The 23,126-nt window shown below is 28.0% G+C and overlaps 1 protein-coding gene and 2 long non-coding RNA genes across 5 annotated transcripts; 1 reads left to right on the top strand and 2 right to left on the bottom strand.

Moving 5' to 3' along the window:
- Positions 1–611: 611 nt before the first annotated feature.
- Positions 612–3,473, top strand: LOC114127869 (uncharacterized). 3 transcript variants are annotated; one of them, XR_007606403.1, is made up of 5 exons: positions 612–904; positions 988–1,085; positions 1,530–1,695; positions 2,741–2,877; positions 2,965–3,473. It is a non-coding gene; the product is annotated as an uncharacterized LOC114127869 (long non-coding RNA). The 3 variants fall into 3 exon arrangements; XR_007606404.1 differs by having other exon boundaries at positions 627–904; positions 2,741–3,473; XR_003592714.2 differs by lacking the exons at positions 2,741–2,877; positions 2,965–3,473 and having other exon boundaries at positions 628–904; positions 1,530–1,902.
- Positions 3,474–4,167: 694 nt separating this feature from the next.
- LOC126552936 (uncharacterized) lies at positions 4,168–6,503 on the bottom strand. The gene is made up of 3 exons (XR_007606405.1): positions 6,112–6,503; positions 5,303–5,765; positions 4,168–4,850 (listed from the first exon to the last, which is right to left on the bottom strand). It is a non-coding gene; the product is annotated as an uncharacterized LOC126552936 (long non-coding RNA).
- A 5,397-nt stretch (positions 6,504–11,900) lies between these two features.
- On the bottom strand, positions 11,901–16,777 carry LOC114127877 (cytochrome P450 307a1-like). The gene is given in 4 exon segments (XM_027992222.2): positions 11,901–12,682; positions 13,194–14,036; positions 15,451–15,516; positions 15,519–16,777. Coding segments are annotated over 4 exon segments (1,581 nt in total). The 5' UTR covers positions 15,841–16,777; the 3' UTR covers positions 11,901–12,332.
- Between the last annotated feature and the right edge of the window lie 6,349 nt (positions 16,778–23,126).

Below are 23,126 nucleotides of genomic sequence, written 5' to 3'. Positions count from 1 at the left end.
GGTAGTTGACAACAGTTGTTGGGTATGGTCTCTACTTAGCGATTTAAACGCAAATGTACTGTCTATGAAAATAATATAATATTATACTTACCTATAATACGCTCGTACTGAATGTTGATAATCTAAGAAAATTCACCGAGCGCAACATAAACTATTGTCAGTATTCTGTAAACCGTTACAATACAATATATTATACAAGTACTAATGAGTCTGATATAGTACTATCATTAACACTCTATATTACGTATTGTACATACATTTGTACTTAAATATTATGTGTTCACGGCCTTGATCAACCCTAAATAAATTGTCAGCATTTAAGTAAGTACTTATTAAGAGGATAACTGTGTTTTTTTGCCAGTATAAGAAATCGTTTTCTCGTACACTTAGCAGTTTAGCGATAGGTGTAACACCAAGTGTCACCAACAAACTAACTTTTTCGTTAAATAATACCTAGGTATGTATTAATCATGTTTGCTCATTAATTGTACAAATATCATGATGATTATTTCGAATTTTCTACATGGACGTGAAATTTTAAATCTACAAATATCAATATAAATTGCGCCATTTAAAAGAACTTATCATAACCTTATCATTTGTCGGTGTTGTTAAATCCGTGCTGTTACGACTGATACGAATCATGATAATGTACCATAATAAAGAAAAGTTAAAATAGTTAAAACTTAAAAGTGTAATACCTAAGCGGCTAAACAGTAAACATTAATAATTACACCTACAAAAGGTAACAACAGCTTACAAAAGTACAATTAATATCCATCATTTAACGACTACATTACGGTATACAATATACAACTGTTCTATCGTTGTTTCAAGCGTTTGGACATTTTTGTGTTGAGACTTCAATACTTGAATATTGAATGTGTTTGTTACTTGATCCAAGGTAAGTCACTAAATATATGTATACTCACATTCGTATTAGTTTTTATGCCAATTGTTTTACTCGTGTGTCTGTACTCTGTTTAGTAACGTTCGTCTCAGGTATTAACATTTTACAGTTAATATGTTAAGTAATCATGAAAAGATTCAATTGCTACCTAAAGAAGTAGGTACCAACTGCTTTGGTGAGTAAATTACATTTAAATATGTTCAGGGAAATACATAATATTAACTCGTAGGTCTCTGAAAATGTTATTCAATTGATATCTCTATTTATGTACCTAGTTCTCAAGTAAAAATGTATAGGTACTGAAATGTTAAATATTTAAACAATTGTTTTATTAAATAATATTAATTAATATGAGTCATTGATCAATGTCTTTCATTTAATAATATATAAATGATAAATTAACATGTATATCAATTAATAGTAATGTTACAACAATTTTGATCTGAATAATGTTAATTAAAAATTTTAATTTAAACAATTAAGTAGAGGTGTAATTTTTTTTTTATCAATCTATAATATTGTTGAATTTAGGTGCCTTTTAATTATTATATTGAATTTAAAGTACAACATATAAATATTCTTTTATATTATTAATAGTGTTATGTTATTATTTGTTTAGAATCAACTGATATTAATCTTGATGAGATACTTCTTTGTTAAATTTGGATGAAGCTTTGTAAAGAACTTCAGAAAGGACCAACCGATTCAAATACACCATCAAAATTCAATCTATTGGCTGTCAGTTTTATTGAATACTATTAGCATATCTTTGGACATGAGTTCAAGTATTAATCTTATCTTTAATTGGAGTTGGGTTTAAACTTTAAAATGCAGTATACACTATAGCTTTTTATGTACTGTCGATCAACATACTAAGAAAAAGTAGTTTAAAGTTTAATGCCAAAGTGAATAAACTAGATAAAAAAATATCTATTATTGGTAGAAAAAATTGAAAACACTGTTAAAACAAAATAAATTACTTCTGTAAATTATTTTTTTGATTATTTCTTTTTATTAATGATTCCCGCTCATCACCCAATCTTTCAATGATATTAAATAACTATGTGATATTGTCACAGAAAAAGTGGAAATTTTACCAGACGTTTTTTATTTAAATGTTTGAAAATAAAGATGAAAAAATGAAATATGATTTGAAAATATATACTAATAAAACTAGGAAGTGGATATATCATAGTAATAATCATAACTTTTTAACCTGGTATTTAAATAAATTGTACAGTAGCTTTAAAGATACAAATTTCTGTACTACACACATAATCTTGAATCACCAATTCTAAAAAATAAACAAAGCTCTAAAAATTAAAATCAATGTTTATATCCAATGACGGATTATATAAATTAAATAACAATAACTATGTATAAACACCTATATTATTTCATAACTGTAAACAAAATTAAATTGTTATTAATTAATTTATATATTAGTTTACACTTACACAAAAAAAAAAAATAAATAAATAAATAAAATGATTTAATTTACCATAATATAGTATATTAACTTCTTCTTGAGATTTAATATAAATGTATTTTATGAGAAAATTAATGCTAATTTAATTTTGAAATTTTTTATATATTTAGATATAAGTACATAATATTTTGTTCATAGTTAGAGTATGTTGTATTTATGGATTGAATTTTGAAGGTATTTCATATAATAGAGATTTTTATATTTATAAAAAATAATTTTAGTGCAGTTTTCATGCATTTGGACATAATTGAGTTCTATTACATAGAAATCCAATTTTAGACTTCCACATAAGAATTTATATTGTAGATAATGGTATTACCAGACTATATTATATATTACAGGAAGTGGTATTTGAAAATTATTGGTGGATTAAGTATTTAAATCTATGGATGAATTAGAAAAAAAACTACAGCTTCCTTGATATAAAATGGTTTTACTATTATGGTAACTGTGATAAAAATTGGAAAATTTAATCGAGGTATGATGTTTGTGCTTTAATTATTCTAGTAGTAATATATCTGATCAATGCAAGTAATTTATCAATGTTTTTTTTTAATTTTTACAGTGCACATCAAATTTTAAGTAATCATATTAGTATTTTCATCGATTATTCCAAATTACTTGTTTAACTAGTTAGGAGTTGTGATAAAAACTACCGCAGAAAAATATTATTGAATTTAAATTTTCTTTGTTAACTATACTGTATAAAACATATGATCATACACTTACCACATGAGTGATTATTTTGTACTGTTGAAAAAAGAGATACTGATGAATTGCACAATATTATGAAAAACTAATGTTATATAAATAATAAATTAAAATAATTATTGCTTATAAACTAAAATATTAAAAGAATATTTTAAATAATTTTAGATTTTCAATGTTTATTAATACATTCTGATTAATTATAATTATAAAAATAATTGCCAGTGGCGAATTATCCAGGCATGCGCCATATGCTTAGAAATAAAAACGTTATTAATTCAAATAAAAAAAATAATTTTATTATCAATAATTTCTTATATATAATAAAAATATCATGTGTTACATTAATTTATTTATTTTTGTTATACTTAGGTATCTGTGTTTATCTTTATTCTAACATTTAATGATAGAGCATGCGAAGGATGTGTGCGTGAGCTACATGATCTTTGTTATTGCTGTAAAAAAACCAGTTACTTCGAGACCAGGCTACTAGCAGCCGCGTATTTATCACCCGAGACATGCTCATTCTGTTGAGCTTCGTCAACGTAATTAATAAGATTTACGTGTACGAATAAATGACAATTTTTTTATTTTAGTTAAAAGAGTTAGTCAAGTCTCAATTACTATTATTAAAGTATTATTTAAGTAAGTACTATTGTATATAATATGTATTAAATTAGAGTCTTATTTATAAGTTAATACAAATTTGTGTATTATTTATTAGTTATAAATTAAATAGAACTATAATACATTATGATAAATGAGCATGCCTATACATTAGAGTCAGCATTTGCCACTGATAATTGCTTATTATAAGCTTATACTACATCTGTAGAAATAGCTTTGGTCATTTTAATTGAAAATTATAAGAAAATAAAAATACAAACAATACAAACAAGTATATATAAAAATATGTTATTTCATTCAATTATAATTTTCAATACATTTAAGCTACCTTAGTTACCTACTATAGCTGCAGTATTGTTAATAATCTAACAAAAATTATTCACTTATGGAACCTATTAAATTAGGAGAAACACAATTATTGATAAACAAAAAATTCAGATAATATTATGTATTGTGTATTTTGTAAAAAAGAAAATGAAGATTACATTAATTATTAATAATATGATATTTATCCAATCTTAGCATTAAAACATATTTTTATGGTTAGGTACACACTTTGTTTGACAACAATCTGTAAATGAATAATATTCACAAACTGAGGATGTAATGCAAATGCCTATTAATATATAAGTATATAGTTTAATGTCACTAAAATACATTATTATTCTTGGCATAGTTAACAAAAAATATTTTATGATAAATAGTAAAAAAAAAAGTTATTGTTATTTCAATATTTAATTATACAGTATGAGTACAATAAATGTATTAAGCTACATAGAAAAAAAGTTGTTTGAATACTTTAATACAAAAGTATGGCTACTTAGGTATGTACTTATTTAATCAGTGATCATTAGTTTATAATAGATTTAATAGCTAGTAGTTAAAAATCATTCAGTTTTCTTTAAAATGTTTTTAATAAAACTTGAGTGTCACAGTCTATTTTTCATGAATAATAGGTGCCTTGAATAAATGTATAATGCCGTACCTACTTCTCAATGCGCTGTTAGATATGGAACAAATTATTTCATTCCATAATTTCTTGTGAATTATGTTGGTATGGTTTATTTTGAAGAACAGAACTGTATAGTAGGATTTTCTTCTTAATTTGACTCACAGCTATAAACAAATAAAAAAATGTATTAGTTTTTGTCATTAGTCTAGAATCTAAAATGTCTAATATTTAACCACCATCACATTTGCAATGGTGGAAATTAACTAGTTAAAATTTTAGTTAATTTTTTGACTGCTAGTTTAAGTTTTTGTCCTTTGTGACCCTATAGCTTTATTATAGTTTATTTAAAAAATAATAAGTTAAAATATTTTTTTTATATATATTACATAGCTGTGGTTGCATCTAATTAATTATATTTAAATATAAATTTATAAGTGTATTTATTTCTACAATAACCAAAGCATTGTGATATTATATATTCGTATGAATTCATGTGTTTAACAATGAGTTGGCTATTCCTATTAGTCACGGATAAAATCGTTAAACAAAATAACCTTAATTGGCGCACACTAAAAGTATAATAAGAAAACTAAAGTAAGTCGAATTTATATATTACCAAATATTCCATTAAAATCTGTGTAGTGGTCAGTCGCGTTAAGGACCGTACAGGTCCGTCGGCCTCCGTAAATGGTTTCAGACCGAGGTTTATTCTGCATTCTTCCCACGCCTTGCCATCGCATATCCGTGTCCGACATTGAGACTTATCAACAATCTGTTACTCCACACGCGCGTGTTCTGTTATAGATCATGTTGTCATTGCTTTATTATACCGGTCATTAGCCGATATTTGTTATTGTCTTCATCTCTTCGTCATTTGACACAACCCTTATAAGAATATCCGACTATCGGATTAAACCAGAACAATTGTGATCACCGTAACATAAAGGCTTTTAGACCTGTTGCAGTCGTTCCAATTCACACATGTGTTCAATTAACAACGGAATCGATTGACTAGTGAATTTTCAAGGACTCCGGAAGTCTTCAACGGTGAGTTGTATTGGATTGTATAAATGTATCATCTATAATTTAACAAATGATTTAAACTTTAAAAAAAAAAACGTTGATTTTAAAGTGAAAATGTACATTAAATTTTACGTGTAATTTTTTTTTTATTACCAGATCTTTTAAAATTTCTAATATTTACAATTTATTTAAACTGATAGTGAATTTTTTTTAAAAAAAAGAGTAGGTAATAATTGGTTACTTCAAATTCAAATATGGGGTATGCAACTTCCTGAAAAACTTGAAATTACCCATAATATACTCAAGAAACTTAATGACTTAACCTAAAAATGTTTACTTCGCGCTAACAAACTTCTCCCTTCGTAGTCCGCGACGTCACCGAGGAAATCGTTTATACCTTACCTGCTTTTAAATTGTCCAAACTGAGGTTTGTTAGTATCGCTGTCTACGACAAGGCTGAAGCGAAGGGATAGGCGACGAGATCGATTGAGGTTGTTAGCGATTTCCACGATAGATATGAACAAACGTGTGGTGAGGAATTACTGCACTTCTAAAACTCCAATGATACAGTGATCATAACTGAACTTGTTCAATCCGATAATCCGAAAATCCTTTTAACGGTAAAAAATGACGAGGTGATGAAAACGATAACGATCATCAGCCGAGGACAGGCCTAGTAAATTAATCACTAAATAATTCAACAGTTGGACGTGCTTGTGGAGTAACGGAGCGTTGGAAGCCACAATGTCGGACACTTACATACGACGGCAAGACGCGGTAAGAAATGACAGACGCTAACCTACGGTCCTGACCTATGCGGTACTAACAGCAACAACAGTGGCGCACTCGTAAAGCTTTGGGTGGCTTGGGTGATGGACGGTTTGTTCCACCATCCACGGGCCCGTTTGATCGGCTAGTCCCCAAAACGACATTATATCTGGGTTAGTTCCTGACTGTGACCTACTGACGCACTAAAACGGCGCGGTGGTGCAGTTATCGCGGCACCCCATCTGTCCTGCCGAAAATCGAAATATCCCGTCGCGTTGACGGACGTCAATTATAGGGTTAGGCCTTTATCGTATTTATTATTGGGACATTCTAGTATGCAGCTCACGACTAATGACTCATGATGAGATTATATTACCTACTTATTCCGGTTTTGAATTGCAGGTTTATAGCCATTTATTTAGATTTAGTTCAAGTTTTGTAATTTTTAAGTTTTAATCATTGGGAATGATACTTAGTAGTTTTATAATTTCTCCCGATAGTCGTATCTAGTATACTTAAAATTACCAATTTTTACGCATCTTAAAAAATAAACTGTAGATATTATCAACTATACATCGACTCATAATTAATTAACATTTTCTTTTCACGCAGTTAACATCAGTGGCGTACTGACGGGGTGGGAAGGTAGGTTTTAACCTCCCCCATAAGTAAGACATGTATAGTGATTTCTTTTATGGAATATTACATTAATAATATTTTTTATACATATACAATTAATGTATTTAGTTACAAAATAATATAGGTACATTAACATTTTAGTAAAAAAATGTTACAAGGTTAAACTTCATGAAAAATTCAAATTCATTAATTGAACACCATCATGATATATGTTGTATGTAACAAAATTTATATTTTAACAAATAACCATAATAAAGTATTTAAGAAATATATTTTATTGAAAACTCATCTCGAACCACATATTATGATTCATCACATTCAGTATACGTATCTATATCGTATAAAGAAATATTTTCGATATCAAATAAAGTTGTTCATTTTTTTGTAACAGATTGAATAATAAAAATTTTCTTAATAATTGGACTATTATTTTTTTATTGATAGTATAATTTTTACACCATAAATATTAAATTAACAAACAGAAAAAGTTACGAAATAAAAAAATAATATTATCATTATTGTTCATGCCATATTGCTATCACTGTCGATAATACGATAATTATTATAACATTATATTATTTATAATATTGTCGTTTGTAAATTCGACATTTATAGTGTTTTTATTAACTGGGATGTTAGTTTTTACGAGTCGTGGGTAACCAAGGCTTATCGAACGCTATAATAATAGAAAGGAAGCAGGTGCACTGGTCCTGGGCAGTCCCCCATCATTATATACAGTTTCCTTACAAAAGATATTCATCCGAGAATATGGATGAGTCCATAGTAATATACCATCAATAAGTGGTTTTAAATTAAAAGTACCTGCGAACAAAATTACAGAGGGAATTTGTATAGTAAAGCACCTGCCACTTGGACAAAACATACCTTTTTATTATCGTACACAAATAATATTCGTTTCTGAAATGTATTGTAACCAAACTACCCATTTCGAAATGCTCTCGTTTGAATAATACCTGTCACCGAATTCCTCAAAGATGTTGGTATCTACTTACTACTACCCAATACATATTGTAAACTACATTATTTACGACTATAAAATATATTGTACACGTACATTTAAATCATTTAATAGTTTAATACACATGCACTCTTTTTTATTTTTTATGACATAGATGATAGAACTTAGTGTTCAACACTGAATCGATAAACATTACCAATAAACCATGCTAAAATAATTAATAGGTACACTAGTGTGATTTAATTCAACAAATTACTTTAAATAATAAGTGGAATTCGGCTAACTTTATGTACTTATAAATAGCGGTTACCTGTGATTCACTTTTGAAAAACATCGAAAATATTAGTACCTAATAAGTAATAAGTAATAACATTATTAATTGACACTAATACGTTATGGGTTTACGAATTTTTGGGTGAATTATTATTCGGGAATTTTGATTAAGGAAAATTACCGCTATCTCCTATAGTCATGAATATTTCAGAACAATCAGAACTACTTATACGTTTCTTGTGTGTATAGTATGAAACACGATTACCTATCAAAAAATGAAAACGAAAACCAACTCATAAAACTATAAAAGTAAGTTAACATAAAACTACTATATACCTACCGTTGAGCGTTGACATAAAATTTAACTAGGTATAAACGGTACCCGTGTCTATTGCGCACATAAATATAATACATACATCAAAATATATAAGCGATCAATTATCTGCTGTTTGTATAGATTATACATTTATACATGTGTATTGTGTACATAACATATTATAAGGAAAATCATTAGACTTAAAGCATAAATTATTAATTTTCAACAACATATTTATTAATTATCACTTATTTTATTAATTTAAAATATATAACACCACAAAAGTACAGATAATTATTAATCGTTACAACGATAAAATATAAGTTCAATAAAATAAATAAAATATAATTAAATTTAAACAATTAAAATAACAACAATAATGTGAACATTAATAGTTGGTAAATAAATATTAGGTAATTAAATATTACTAAAAAGTTAGAACAAAAATAAAAATAAAATAAATTATTGAATGATTTCGATATTCAAATTAATGGGTAATTTAATGAGTAATTAAAAAAAAAAAAAAAAAATTATGTAAGTAAAATTGCGTTTTTTGTGAATCCCCCATAAATCCGCTGTTTTGTTTTAATTTGGCAGTAGTGTTGTTTAATATTTGTCGGGTTACTGAGATTTCACTGTAGGGTAATATTAGTCCAATAATCGATAAATTACTAAAGTCAATAGGTATGTATAATGTATATACATTAAATATAATAGTGATTTTAATGTGCTAGGTATTAAAAAAATGTATACCTATTTACCATTGAACTAGACTTTCGTATTGTTTATCTTATTTTGAAACAGTCGTATTGAAAAGGATTTTAGACTCTTCGAATACTTTAACGTTTAATAACTTCATAACTGTTGAGTAAACAATTCTGTTATGAATTCTCGTAAATATTCTATACTATCAGCTTTTACAACAAATAAAATGAAACTACTATCATAGATTCTGACTAATGCCCCTTCTTAGGTAAATTTACTAGCACAAATATGTTTGAATTCATAGTTATACTGATTATTGGTACTCGAAAATGTACGATAAATGTATTTAATTAGGTACTTATTGCAGCAACATTAAAACTCCGTTTAATTATATTGTACGAGTACTGAAAATTCTTAATATCTTGATAGTTAACAGGTACACAAATGGTATTTTTTTTTTAGGGATTGAAATATCTTAAAATATTGATTAAAACAAAACAATGGACATTGTTTCACTTAAATTTGGTTTGTAAATAACATGATAAAATATATTTATAACACAGAATTAAAGACTAGACTACTATTTATCAGAAAAATAATATTTATAATTTGTATTCGTAAGTACGCGAAACAACCATATGTCTAGATATTACTTACGACCCCTAAACAAGGTGCATATAAAAGTATAAGTATATCTTTAAGATAGCAAATTCACTAGGTTACTTATGTCAGGTTTCGATAACCGATTATCATTTACTAAATGGTTTGGTTAGGGTAATGGTTCCTGTTTGAAAAAAGGAATTTCATTACGCCTGGAATTATCTAGTATACTCTAGTATAGTATTTCCCAATCTTTTTTTAATCAACGCCCTCTTTAGATTTTAAAAATCTCATAACACCCCCCCCCCTTCAATCAATTTTTTCAAAATTTTAACATTTTAGTTTTTAATAAGCTATTTAATTAAAGAAAAAATATAATTGTAAAATTGTAATGCTACAATTTAGTTAATTTTATATTTAAATACCTACTAATAACATGAATAATAAAAACGTAAATGATAGATGAGTGCCCCCCTTAGCGCCCCCTCAGATAAACACTCCATTCAAAATAAAAATGCCCACAAGGGGGCGATAGCGACCACGTTAGGAATCACTGCTCTAGTATACTACCTGTAATTAACACTTGTACTTGGAATTCAATTTGGATGCACCATTATTAAGAGGAACTTAAAAAATAGTTGTAGGATACTTTGTACCGTTATAAAGAAAAAATTAAATCCCTAAATAGTTGGTACTATTTTAATTATTAAAAACATTGAATATGTGAATATGATAATTTGTACTACTTCAGGTTACCTATAAAGCAATGTATTATAACACATAACAAATAAATAGGTATAATATATAATCCTATAGTTTTATTGTAGAATTCTAATTGAAACAAATAAACATTCAATAATATCATAAAATAATAATATATAAATTATAGTTATAGGTACTATAAATAATTAAAAACATATAGAATATAATTCTTAAAATACTTACTTAAAATTATTGAATTTTAAAATGATGAGATAGTCTGAACAAGTGTGCATTATATATGAACTTAATACCTAATGCAATTTATTTATTTATAGTTTTATTTTCTGTTACATACCTATAGGCTTTGTGAATTTTTGAAAATGTTTACTGTCAGTCCATAATTTATGGAGTCAAATAATCAAATTTTCGAAACGTTAGTATGTTATGACTTGTTTTTATACTTTTTAATCCAAACATAATTTAATTAATTAAATAAATTTTAGGACGCAAGCAGGATATAATGATGGGAACGGTAGTGAAAACTAAACTATCTGTCTGATTTAGAATTTAATACGGTACTATACAATGAATGATAATCCAATAATTTTAAATCAATGATGATCTTCATTAACAAGATTAGCAACAAATTACTTTTACAATTCAATTTATGGGATAATGAAATATGATTTCATGTTTATATTATATTATAAAATTAAAGGTTTTATAATTATTTTACCTATAAATAATTATAGTATTTAATTATTTATTTTAATTCATTGCATTTAATTTCTTTTTCATTCATTTTGTAATGACGATAAGTGACAACACTGATATTACCTATTAATATTTATTAGACACGATGTATTATGTAGTATTCCCTATTCTATAGTAGTTATCTTAATAAATAAGACATTTAAATATTTAGACACACATATTTTTTTACAATTTTACATTCATTTTCTAATTTTTTTTATTACCTATAATATCATATTATTGTCATATATAATTAGGATTATGTCAGAAGATTTTTTTTACTAGGGGAGAATCGGATTTTCTATTTAAAAATATTGTATTTCCCTAAGATATTATTAAAAGTAAAATTAATTTTGTGACATTGATAATATGTTTGTTACGTATGTATTAGTTGTATAAAATGAGACTTCTATTTTGAACATTGGATATTAACTAATTAAACTAATTAATGGACACGTTAATTCTCTGTCCACGTATGTTTGTTTCATATTATTATTGCTTATTTTTCAGTAATAAATAATATAATCACTAGAGCAATTCATAGCTAATGTGTACATAATATACGTACATATACGCTATAAAATACATATTATTGTGTAATAATATGTTTATAGACTGTAGTTCAAAATTGTGGTGTGTGTGGACGTGTGGTATATGTGGTATATGTAGTGTAAACAGCTAGACCACCTACTAAACCTACTGAATCGAACATTAACATGATAAAAATAGTTCTTGTATATGGATAAATTGCAAACCAAACAGTTTTGTGTATCAGACAGTATTTTTTGTTTTTATGAACAAAAACTAACTAATTTAACATGCAGTGATAATTAATGCCGTTTTAATCTACGTCGATGAGATATATCATATATTATACGATATTCGACTCTATCGAGATTCATCGAGCGGTATCAATATCAACGGGTACGCGTCAGGCGGGAGAGCCATACGGGCCTCAGGTATCTCTAATCGAGCAGTGGCCTTTACTTCGTACCTCTGTAGTATGCCGGCGAGCAGTACAAATCCGAACCCGGAAACCAGTTGCTGTCCAATGCACGTCCTTTTTCCGGTGCTAAACGGCAGAAAATATTCTGGTTTTCTGATGTATGGCTTTCCTCCAGGTTTGTGATGTATGAAACGATTGGGGTCGAACACGTTCGGGTCCTCCCAGTAAGTCGGACTGGTGTTGATTTCATAGTTGTTAATGATAATGCATGTACCTTTTGATATTTTGAATCCTATATGAACGCAACCGACATATAAATATATATATTATTAAAATATCATAATATTAATAAATTAGTAAATATTATTTAATTAACCGTGCAGTATCAGAATTAATTTTAAGTATTTTTTTTTCGAGGTGTGTTAAAATTTTTCATGTCTGATACAACTATTATTTAACTATTGTATTTGTAAAAATCGATAAATATTTTGTCAAAAAACTGCTACATCAGCAGTGGAAATTGAAAGAATGTAATATTATTAATTTATTATTTGTTATTAATCCTAACTAATCATACTATACGTTTATACATAAAATTTTCTCTAAATTTATCTGATTTTGGTTTGCACCCATTAAAGTCAAATACCATCAGACATCAACACACAAACACATTCATATGATTTCAACAGACTTATTGCAGTAACCTACCTCCGTGACACAATATAGTATATTTTCAAATTTTCAAATTTACAAATTATCTGTTAAATATCATTCAATTTTTTCTAGACTATTGTTTTCCTCACCTTTGATAGTGGTGTCCTCGGTCGCCACGTGAGGCACAATGGGTGATGAAATGACACGCAGAGTTTCAAACAGAGTGGCCTCAGTGTATGGCATGTCTGACTTGTCATAGAGACGTACCAAACGTTGACCACCAGTGACTTGTTCGGCCTCATCCCGAATTGCCTGGGCCACGTGTGGTCTTGTAGCAACCATGGACAGGGCGAGCATGACCATGTTGCCGACTGCCGAATGACCACCGATGAAGTCTTCCAGCTCAAACAATATGTGATGCATTTTGAGCCTGGGCTCCTTGCGCAAGTTTATGAGCAGAGCATCCGTAAAATCTGATGGTTCTTCCTCGTCGTCATCACGACTTTTGTAGCCGTTATCCATTTCAGTTGACATAGCCTTTGCGTAGCTACTCCTCTTTGATACGATTTTATTCATCATAAAACGTCTAATGCACGTCGACCACATAGAAAGCTTTCGCATGTGGCCTACGTAAAAAAGTCTTAGCCACGGTAAAAAGTCCATCGCGTAACCCTGATTGATATCCCAAAATATCTCGTCAAACGTTCGGACCATGGTTTTGAACTCATGGTCACCGTAATCAAACTGTGTCGAGCACATGAACCGTGTGAACATGTTTGCGCAGGCCATCAGCAAAGGCTGTTTTACCTGCACCTCACACTCGGAATTGGGGACGGTAACAGCAGCTAACGATCCTAAGAACACTTCCAACTCATCAGACGCTATAGAATCTAGCAGTTCATAGTTAGATGAGCATACTTTAGGTGAACAGTACATTCGTGCAATTTTACGTCTAGTCTCTTGTAGCCATGACCAATCACACAGCGCCAACGCTAAAAAAAACAAAAAATATATATAATGATCAATCACTAATTAGATCATTCAAAATAAAAATACTAGTACATTTTATTTTAATTTAAACTAAAAACTAAATTCAATGTTTAACCTCGTCTTTTATTGAATTACTAGTTTGTTAATATTACTAAAAAACTGTACCTACAGTGTAACAACAGCAATAATCTCCGAAGGAATCAAGCCTCACTCTTGAGAATATTCAATGGCAATGGAATAACAATTTATAACGTTTAGTATAAAATATAAATAATATAAACACAACTACTATCAAATATGCTACTTTCTACTCTACTAATAATACATATTGTTAATCTGTTAAATTTATAAATTTAAGTATAATATTATTGCAAAATATTATCGAATACTAATGATTTATTAAGTAAATCATCAAATGCAAAACCAAGTGGCTGAAGTTCGTGTAAAATTATAATGTTTTGTATTTTAAACCGACGAATTGGAGTATAATACTAAAAACAAAATATTCAAGAGGCAAAGTTTAATAAACCTAAAAAATGATTTTCAATTAATTAACTTTAGGCTAAAGTGAACTTTGTTTGAACTCGTCTGAACCTTCTAATTAGTATTCAATTCCTTGAATTAAAAATAACACGATAATAAATACTTATTTTGTCGTTAAATTGGTAATTTCATTAACATATTAAATAGGTACGCGTACCTATATTGGCTATATTTATATTATTATTATTAATAACGGGGTCAGACACAGGTAATCGGATTTAAACGTCCTCCACTCCGCCCCCTTCTTGCCCAAAGATAAACACCGTAACACCGTAACACCTGTAAGCATAACAAAATTATTATACCTACGAAACCGTATTGGTTTTGTACGAAAAAAATTCCTATGTTTATAAATTAATTTTTATTACTTAATATTATTGAAGAGATGCCTTGTCGTCTATATATATTATAAACTATAATTTATTTATTCGTAAGTGTTAATAGGCATCTACTCGTTTATAAAATATATAATAATAAAATAGGTATGACAAATAACATGAATAATCTAAAAATTAATAAATAATTTAAACGACACATAAATAACAATTGATTAATTTACATACAATTGTAAACAAAATAAAAAATATAAAAATAATAGTAAAAACAAAAAACGACATGGCATCTATTGATATTGTGTCTAATTTATTTCTAAATTTGTGAAATTAGAAATAAAATAAATTAGATAGGTACCCACCGCTATCATCGTTTTTTATTTTTTTATTTGATTTTCATTTTGGTATTTGTTTATTCATCAAATTTATTTTATTACTCCTTCATCTTTCATTTATCCTTCTATAATTTTACCTCCTTCTCAGTTATTATTTAATATTGTGTTGATTTCAATTAAAAACAATAATTATACAATATACTCACAGTTGTTTCGATCGCCAGCGAACAGCACGTTGTAACGGGAAAAGTTTGGCCGGCCACCGAACTTGAACCATTGGTGATGAGCACTTCCTTGATAGACGGATAATCGTTGACAATCACACACGGTATCGATCCCATGGTCATAGCGTAAACGGGCCCGTACAGGCTGGCCAGCTCGGTGAACCGTCGGAAAGGGTTGTCCCGGTGACCGTCCATGGCGTGCAGCGACCCGATGATCGGATACACGGTCGGACCGACTAGTCCAGTAGTCGACCGACGACACCTCAACACGGCCGCCAGCACGAAAAGCAAGACAAACAGAAGCGCCGATAACGCGACGACGACGATGCCGACGCCGTCCACTTCCCAGGTCGCGATATCCATGATAGCCATTCTGCGTTTGCAACCCGTTGGCCGGTGGTGGTGTGTGGACGACGGTGGTGAGCATTCACGGGCGCATGCGCGTTCACACGCCCTCCTGTGGTTGCGGCGGTTACTCGCTCTCACCCCCGAAGTCACCTCCCCGCAGGCGACGACGGGCTTGCAAGCGACGTGACGGAGAAATCTCGACCGGTTGAACACGAAGGTATAACAATCGTAAGCGATGCAAATGTGGATACGGAAAAGTAAAACGAAAATAAATTATAGTTAGACCTGAAACACTCAGAAGACGTCGACTGTCGTGGGAACGTAAAACGAATTCCTCGGAGGAGGAGACGGCGTACAGACGAAAATGACTCGACGACGACGAAGAAGAGACTTTTCTCTGTATAATTTTATATATTGTTATGCGTTTGTAGATGGTAATAATATAAAGTTCTTTGGCTGATGCGTGTGACGGAGGCGCAAAAAACGACGACGAGAACGGCTTCGAACTTGCAGTGCGGTCAGCAATGGTGGCGATGATCGGCAAAGGGGATTTATTTGTTTATCTCAAAAATAAAAAATTACGTACCGTATTACATAAGGTATACATCGCATATTCTGTAAAAATCGGTTTTGTCGGAAATCACGCGTGCGCTCGAAAAATGAAATCACATACTACCTATAATAACATGGTAGGCTCGCATCCGCGAGTGAACCCGGTTAAATAGGTGAAATAGCGGTTTAATTTCTTAGTATTAGGCCCCCTCTCACTCCCCTCCGATAGTACCACACTATTTTGTTTGCTCATTCGATGTTGTGAGTGGGAATCAAACAGGAAGAGGAAGAATATTTAGAAACTAAAACGAAAATATAGTGTTTGAATTGCAGAAGATGTTTGTCGGACAAAGTTCTACTACTATATATATATTTTTTTAATACTTGAGATACCCCCATGTACTGTTCAATTATTTTCATCTAGACTTGATACCTACAATTTATTTTGTTGACATAAATTTTTTTTTATACGCTCAACATTTTTCAACATTCAAATTTATTGAATAAGACATCCAAATTCAATTTTATGATTTAGACAATTCTTGTTATGTATTATTATTATGGTGAGATAAATAGTATTAATTCAGTTTAGGAATCAATAGTTTAAAAATCAAAACACTCGGTTACTTTAAGATTTTTTCGTAATATTATAGATAGAAACAATTGGATAGATAATAATCTCGATATTCGATTTGTAGATAATACCATTGGAATATTAATTAAAATTGTATTCGTTAAAAGTGATCTTAAAGTCAAATGAAATATATTTGAACTATATAATATAATATATTATGTGACACGACACCAGCATCTGCGACCTCTCCGTGTGGCCGTGTCATGTGTTACACTCGAATCGAAGTTTTCAAATCATTTGTTTAGTTTCTCTGCATTTTAGTAATAAGTAATATATTATCAAATCAATAGTAATGTTTGTTTTTTCGTCCGACAGTTAATGTTATTTATTTTGATCACAATCTAAAGATTTTATTTATAATACCACCATTTGTTTCAGGTGTATTTAATATTATTTTGTGTATTTAAAATGGAATAGTTTATTAATAAGTGTGACTATCAATATTACCTGAAGTTTTCATATAATGTATATTATAATAGTACAATAAATATAAAGGTCAAATTTAGCGAAAAACTGTAACTCCCATAGAATACTACTATTATGTAGACGATCATAATTATTATATGAAGACGGGTGTCACAGGTTTTCGCCAAATTTAACCTTTTCGTTAACCGCCAGTTCAATAATATACATTTCAATTTTCGCCATCGCAATTTTCAGTTTTTATATTTTAGTAACACCTTATTGTAAGCGTTAAAATATTATATTTTAGGCTATAGGTATTTTAAAATGGTTAAATAATGTTTTAATCGGAGAAGTACAAACTTAAGTTTATTGCAAATTAAGAAGCATCGGTAAACCAAAAACATCGTGACAAAAAAATCAATAGACAATTTATATTTAATTGCTTAATATAAAAAACAAGAAATATGTCGAAATACATTTGTAAAATTCGTGGTGTATAACTATAAAAATGAATAATTTTTTTAATAAAATAAAATGTTAAATAATTAATATTGTTGACTTGATTTTGTATAATATCTTACAGACTAATACATAGGTAATTTTTACTTTATTTTTGTAATAACATTTTACAATATTTTATGTATGCAAATATCTACGTATTACTTGAATGTGTTTTCTTGAAAATATTTCACAATATCCTATGTATACAATAAATCAGTATTTATTTAATGTTTTTTTAAAAAAAAATAAGATATTTAATTAATAATCGATTAGCTAATTATTTTTTTATTTTAAAAGTCATTGTTAATTATCAATAAGTTCACATGTTTCTGTAATAAGGGGTTACTAAAATATAAAAACTGAAATTTGTTGTGTCGGAAAAGATAAATATAATATATTATTGTAATGGTGGTGAACGGAAGGTTGATTTTGGTTCAAAAGTGGACCACCCGTATTCTATGTACGGCCTTGTATATGTAACAAAGGTTACACCCTCGTTATAATGGTATTCAAACCGTCAGTGCCCGCGATGGTAAAATAAATCTTTTATACCTGCGTAGTAACACTTACAGATTATAACGAATTACAATACCTGTTACATACTTGTTTTCAAAGATGAATGTCGTTTCAATAAACAGAATTAAGATGAAAATATTTTCAGATATTTTTTAGTTATTCATTACTAAAATACAAATAATAAAAAATGTGAGATTTGATACACAACAAACATCGATACAATCACAAACTACGTCTTTTAAAAATATTATTAATTAGTTATTATTTAACGATAAGCCGTGACTACCACAATATAATCTACCGAATATTTTTTTAGTAGAATAGTATCAACATAATTTGCGTTATCTTTGTACCTATATGAATCTTAAGTGTATAATATACCTACAGTATTTAGGTATATATATATTGTTTTTTTATTGAATATTTACAATCTATAAATATTTATTGCAAAAATTAAATGTGATGAAACATTTTTTTTCAGTTGAATTGCATAAGAATGTGTATTTAATTGATGTTTAGTTTTAAATATTAAATAATATTAAATGAATATATAATATTTTATCTTTATATTTTCTAACCAAAATCGGTGACTACCGCGAGATTTTATTTTCTATAAAAAAAATACATAGGTACCTAAACATAATTGTTTATGATAGATACTTGAAGTCAAAATTTGCATACTTAAACAAAGAATACCAGACTCAAAACTTAATATATATTAATAAGTTATGGTATAAATATATATACCATATTATTATAATGACCAAATATTAATAACATAATAAATTCAATACTTTCAATAAACATATCATAGATTATACTTAGTAATACAATCCAACAGCATGTCTTTTCTCAGAATCGTTTTTCTTAAACAATGATAAATAATTTAATTCAAATTTAACATAATATCTATAACTGCAGTGATCCATTCGACACTTAATGTACAGTAGCATTGGCGTAATTTCATTAAATGTCAGCAGGTGCAAACAAGTGTGGCTCTAATTCCCTTTCCAATAATAACATATAATATTTATTATATTTTTTGTTATAAAGTTTTGTGAAAAGTGTGACTTAGTCCCCCACAACCAAGTCTTGGAGATCCCCTTTCCTGAGTGCAAAGTATAAACATAACACAACAATAACTAATACATATTATTAAATGAGTAATAAAATCTCCATATTTTACTCTTAACTTTTAAACAGTCATTCTTATTTTGAAAAATTATTAATTATACTAAAGCTAAGCGACGTCCAGAAACTAACACATTGCTTGAAATTGTCAATTTTGTTCTACATCAATAAATTATCAAACAATTTAATAACACAATAAAATATAATTATATTTTCAGTTCAGTTTATTTTAACAGGTACAAACACATATTTCTGCACCTGTTATATATTTCCAAGGGGTTCAAGTGCACCGTCGCGCAACCCCATATTTACACCCTTGTAACAGTAGAGTGGTATCCAGTAAACAGAAAACCGGTACTGTCTTTATAAACACGGAATACTGATACAATCCATAATAGTCAAGGTTTCCCAAATTTTTATGAAAAAAAAAAAGAATAAAATATGAACGATTATTTTAGTTTTATTTTTCGGCGATCGATGGGAAACCACGAGTGATGTTGGGAGTGAAAATAATTATGTTAGGGAGAGATCTGGGAGCCCAATATTTTTTCTACATTTGTGGAATGTATACGAAATCACTTTAAGTAATGGAAACAGAACTTAAGAATAGACTAGAAATTCTATGAACCTTACTAAAAATCGTGGTATCCACTTGTCAACCGTTTTGTATTATATATTTAATATTTATATATATTAATATCTTCTATAATAAACAATAAACTTACCAATAACTTACAATTAAACATCGTATTAAAAAATTTGGTAAAATATAAGTTTTAACTGTTTTAAAACTAACTGTTAGGTAGACTTTATAATTTTGAGTTTTAACTGATTGGACTTAGAGAAGAATAAAATAAAATATGTCAAACATAAAATGTTTAAATCAAATGAAATTAATGTGATATTAGTATTTGAAAATTGTTCTAATTTAGTTTTACTTTGTATCATTATTAATAAATATGAATATTTAAACATTCATTAAATTTTTACCAAAGGTATAAAATTACTTGATTTTTGCTAAATGTGTTATGATTGTATAGTATAATATAAGAAATATTAAAATGTTTTAATATTCAAAAACTCTTTGAGTGAAGTGAATTTTTCGCTTTATGTATCATCAAATTGGATCTAACTCATTCTTTGAAGACAAAAAAATAAGAAAAAAATAATGTAAAACCAGAATTTTACAACATCAATTTCACTTATTCTAATACTTAAAATTATTTATAAAAGGATTTTCTGTACATAAAAACACTTTTTTAAAAAATATGTTGACGCTTTTTGAGTCATATGTACCTATTGTTATAATATTAACGATTATGATGATTTTCTGTAATTATCAAAAAAAAAAATACTTTCAGTCAAAAGCCTTGATAATAAAAGAGTCCACGTAACGTTGTTCATTAATAAATTAAAAAATATAATAAATATATACTGTATAGTCAGAATGATTTTTTTTACACGTTTTAAATTACATTTTTGATAAAATTCATAAAAAAAACATAAAAATTATCATTCTATAATTAAATACTTATAAAACGTGTAGTTTTTATCGCTAAGAGTTGATAATTTAAAACAAGTCTTCTAATAAGTAGGTAGATCATAATATAACCAAAAAATCTAAAATAATTATTGACACAGTTTTTAAAATACACTTATGTTCCTACATCCTACATCATTTTTTATACTAACAGACGGATAAAACATTTTTTTCTTGTTTCCCTTAACTACGGTTATAAATTCTAGATTTAACTACATGAATTAATCAATAACAGTATTTTATAGTAATATTATGTTTATTATAATATTATTTTATTATGTTTACATTTTGCATGTACTCAACATATTTCATACTTGTTAAATAGTAATATGCCTCGCAGTTATACGTTTCGTTTATTCCAAAAATTCATATAATCACGTGTTTTTTTGTTTGCGTGTATTTAAAATTTTAAAACATGACATTCATTACATATACCTATTAAATTATAATACCTAATATAATATTTAACTGTATATTATGGTAAATTTTTGATTTGATTTAATAAAAATAAAAATACATGTACATACTATTCTATACTATTCTAAAAATCAATGTTTTATAAGCAGTATTTTCGTAAAAAGACAAGACGGATAAAGCACATGGTTCGGGTTCAAAATAAGTAAGTAATTATACCAATCACGGCTATGTAGAAACTAAAAACCATTGGAATTCACTAAATGTGTTGAAAATAAAATTCCAGGCGTTTATTTATAAAAAAATTCACAAACTCACGTGTAGTTAAATAGAGACCTCTACTATAAACCTAATTGACTTGTATTTTTATTTCAAACTGTTATCCTAGAGAGTAATATAATAAGAAGCAATACTTCTTACTGTATCGATGTATATCAACACGCATTGTGTTTTGACAAGAGAAATATTGCTGTTTATTTTTTAATTTTTTTTTATTGTCTTATTCCTACAGTGCTTACATTGTTGGGCTTAATATTTTATGGGACATAATTGAGGTTTTTAAGCGCATTAAATTCACCTTTTAATAATTATAAGAATACTTGAAATACTTTAGACTAAACTTTAGTAATATTCAAATAATATGATATTTATGTATTTATTATTGCAATGGAAAACTTATACGACTCCTTAATAAATACTTAAATCTGCAACTTGACGTACATCACAATCAACCAAACGTCAGTTAATAATATTATTTTAAATTTTAAAGAACACTAGGACAACTCCTTAATATTTCCAAAGCACTACCACCCATCGAACACATGAATATTGGACTAATACGGCGGTTTAAGGTTACTCCTCAATCGACCTCAATATAGTCTATCGCCGATCGGCTGTAAACGACAAAACGTACTTGACCATACGTATTATTACGTACTACAATAACATACGGGAATGCTGAAATGTGATGGAATAATATAGTAGATACTATGCATTCGACTGGGCATTAAATATTAATGAGTTACAAAGTTAAGGTTAAGGTGTTTAACATAACGAGTTATTTTTTATATAAAAGTAAATCCTAATTTAACGAATTTAATTTGTTCTATGATATGCAGTTATTGATTACCATTATGATATTATGATATTCGTTTTATATATACGACTACCTACTGTCCTACTTACTTTAAGTTCATTTTTTCCCATACATAAACTGTATGGTTTAAAAATATATTTTGTTTTGTACATAATTTATTTTATGTAATGTATAATTAAAATAATATTTTAAAATGATAATTATAAATTTAAAGGACGCCGTATTAACATTTTGCACTACCAAAAATATGTTCACTTCGAAAGTAAATAAATTATAATGTTTTATATTATACCTAATAAAAATATTATGACGTATTGTAAATACTAAATAAATTATAGACTGTCAAAGTGTTGAATCTTAAATGCACTATTTCTGAATTTCATCTCAATTTCAATAGATAATAAAATAACGAATATAAATAAATTATTAATACAACTTTATATAAATTTCCACAACAATTATAATCTCACTCGAACACATAAATTTAAAATCTTTTAAGAATACAATATTATCAGGTAAAC

Source organism: Aphis gossypii, chromosome X, assembly GCF_020184175.1.
Source record: "Aphis gossypii isolate Hap1 chromosome X, ASM2018417v2, whole genome shotgun sequence".
In the NCBI taxonomy this organism is placed as follows: Eukaryota; Metazoa; Arthropoda; class Insecta; order Hemiptera; family Aphididae; genus Aphis; species Aphis gossypii.
Note: the sequence above shows the minus strand (reverse complement) of the source record. Positions and strands in the feature narration are given on the sequence as shown.